At 34.6% G+C, this 3006-nt stretch overlaps 1 protein-coding gene across 1 annotated transcript in view; it reads left to right on the forward strand.

Annotated features, from left to right (window-relative positions):
• LOC128249583 (probable serine/threonine-protein kinase clkA) overlaps positions 1 to 179 on the forward strand; it is a gene marked incomplete at both ends in the record, with an annotated part of 265810 nt that extends 265631 nt beyond the window's left edge. Inside the window, 1 exon segment of the mRNA XM_052973504.1 lies at positions 1 to 179. Within this exon segment, the coding sequence (XP_052829464.1) occupies positions 1 to 179 (179 nt within the window).
• Between the last annotated feature and the right edge of the window lie 2827 nt (positions 180 to 3006).

A 3006-nucleotide genomic window follows, 5' to 3' on the forward strand; every position in this document is an offset into this window, starting at 1 on the left:
ATAATAATAATAATAATAATAATGATAATAATAATAATAATAATAATAATAATAATAATAATAATAATAATAATAATAATAATAATAATGATAATAATAATAATAATAATAATAATAATAATAATAATAATAATAATAATAATAATAATAATAATAATAATAACAATAATAATAATAATAATAATAATAATAATAATAATAATAATAATGATGATGATGATAAACCTCGGAAGACGCAAGATGCTTCACTCTGTTATGAAGGAGAGCAAAATATTTTCTTGTTAGTTCATGCATAATACCGAGGTTGAATTGCATGACTATGTGCATCTCTGATCACGAGCAGAAGTAATGGAGTTGCATCACGGCCAAATGTTGAGAAGAATTCTTTGGGATTTGATTAATCCAGCTCTGGAAACACTGGTGCTTCGTCCAATATCCTTAAACAACCCTTATTCAAGGACCTAGCTATCTATCTATCTATATATATATATATATAATATTAGGGACAAAATAATATAATATTAGGGACAAAATCCAAAATTCCCTAAAACTATATATATATAAGGTCAATATAGCTCTGAGCTCCTGGATCTTAAGAACCTTCCGGTCCAGAGAACAAGGTGTCATCATTCCACTTTTCTCCTCCTTTGTACGGCCACACCTTGAATACTGCTGCCCCTTGTGGTCTCCCCACCCAAAACAAAACATCTCGAGGATTGAATCACCCCAGAGGGCACTAACCAAACGAATTTAAGGCATGACTGATCTTGATTACTGGGACCGCGTTAAAGCCTTGAAGCTCTACTCTCTCCAGCGAGGCCGCGAGCGGTACAGCATTCGTACGATGTGGAAAATATACCCCCAGCATTGCCCAAACGACCTGAACATTAGATTCAAGGTTCATCCAAAGCTGGGACCATGAGCCATACGTCCCCTGCCCAATTCAGGATCCCAACATATAGGTACACTGCGACATAATTTCTTTTCCTCAACAGGCCCTGCCCTGTTTAACATTGTCCCGAAACAGATAAAAGAGGAAAAGGATCCTATCAGCTTTAAACGGAGTCTAGACAGATTTCTTCAAAGAATGCCAAACAAGCCACCCATGCATGGATACAACTCACTACTTGAATGGACCATAAACAAAACTTGACTGTAAAAAGGATTTTGATAGTCCTATCAGGTGGTACTATTAAGTTAGACATGGCCTGGACCAATCTTTGGTTGAAACAAATCTAAGTTATATATATATATATATATACATATATCTGAATAGAGTCTAAAGTTTGCGTATTATTTTTTAATCATACATACGCCCGTGTAGTAGGATGAGCGTTTTAGCACATCTTGTGACAAAATCTACGACGTAATTACTAATGACAAAATCGTAGGGTGGGGCATGGAATGAAAAACATCATCCGTAAGTTATGATGTGTAAACGGAGCAGACATTTAATGTGAAAGAAACCGTTTTAGAAATTATTAATGGAAACAACGATTATCTAGAAATAGACAAAAAGCGAAAATATGGCATTTAGTCATTTATATAGACACACCTCACTGAGACACACTCACAAACACTCATAGTTATTTATATATACTCACATATATAAATACGTAAATATATACACATACACACACACAAACACATACAAACGTATAATAATGCAATTGAAAGTAATGCAATTTTAATTTGCATACTATACACATATACATATATACACACGCACGCATACATACATAAATACATACATATGTACATCTGCATGGTTTGGAGGACGTGGATAGATCCACTGGAGAGGATAATACTTTATGCAGGCGTGAGATAACGTTCTATAAGTCACGGAGCATTTAGTAAAGTTCACGACAAAAAAAAGGCCAACACTTCTGCTTAACACAGATTTATTGACCTGCAGTTATCAATTACATCTCCATTGTCGCTATCCTTTTTCAGAATCCCCGCCATTTCTCGGCTCAAATAACATGGAATTTTTCCATACTGTTGTCAGCTCCGAATAACGTCTGTCAAGAGAGAAGAGAACAAGTCTGGTATGCCGCAATATAATTCGTAATGAACATCTTGCAGTTTTGATGTTACCACTCGCACATCCGAATGTTTTTAGTCTCTGGAGTTCTTCCTCCATGACACAAGCAGAGCGTCGATATAGGCATTAAATCTTAATCTCTTTATTCATTCTGCTCCCCGATTAGTTCGTCAAAACACTACGAAAAGACAAGCATCTTAAGTTATCTTTATTGACTTTCCAAAAAATACCATATTTTTGTTCGATCTTCACAATTCACCGCGAAATTTCTTCAGTATACGTCGACTCTGTCATTCGTATCCTGAGACGTATCCTGAGACGTATACATTTCATGAACAGTACTTCCACTTCATATGACTGAGAACGCCCAAAAGAGGCAGAAACTTTACCATGAACAAGAAATACGAGTGACACCGAGTGAAAAACCCAGTTTCCCTGCGAGCTATAACATCTGATATTACTAAACAAATGGCTCTGGTTTCAGGCATTCACCACGCTACGAACATTCAAACAATTAATCTGTTGAAATTATCGTGTGAAAAATAGACGAGTGGAACTAGTTTTTATCTTTTTCATTCTTCTTCTCGAATGCAGGATTGAACCGAGCACAGTGAAGAAATCTTCTGGAAAGAATTACCTAATCGTTGAAGGCGTTGTTGTTTTGGTTTTTTGTTTTTGTTGAGGACATTTAAACAGCACCGTATTTACTATTATTATTATTATTATTATTATTATTATTATTATTATTATTATTATTATCATCATTATTGTTGTTGTTGTTGTTGTTGTTGTTGTTGTTGTTGTTGTTGTTGTTTTGCTTTGTTTATAATTTTTTAAACTTCCAACAACTTCATATTTTTTTTTAATAACTGTGAAGTAGAGAAACTGCAAGCAGAAAGCGACCACTCTGTGGAATGGAACATGGACCTCTTTTGGGCACCTTCATTTCTCATGTGAGTATA

Source organism: Octopus bimaculoides, chromosome 16, assembly GCF_001194135.2.
Source record: "Octopus bimaculoides isolate UCB-OBI-ISO-001 chromosome 16, ASM119413v2, whole genome shotgun sequence".
Taxonomy (NCBI): domain Eukaryota; kingdom Metazoa; phylum Mollusca; class Cephalopoda; order Octopoda; family Octopodidae; genus Octopus; species Octopus bimaculoides.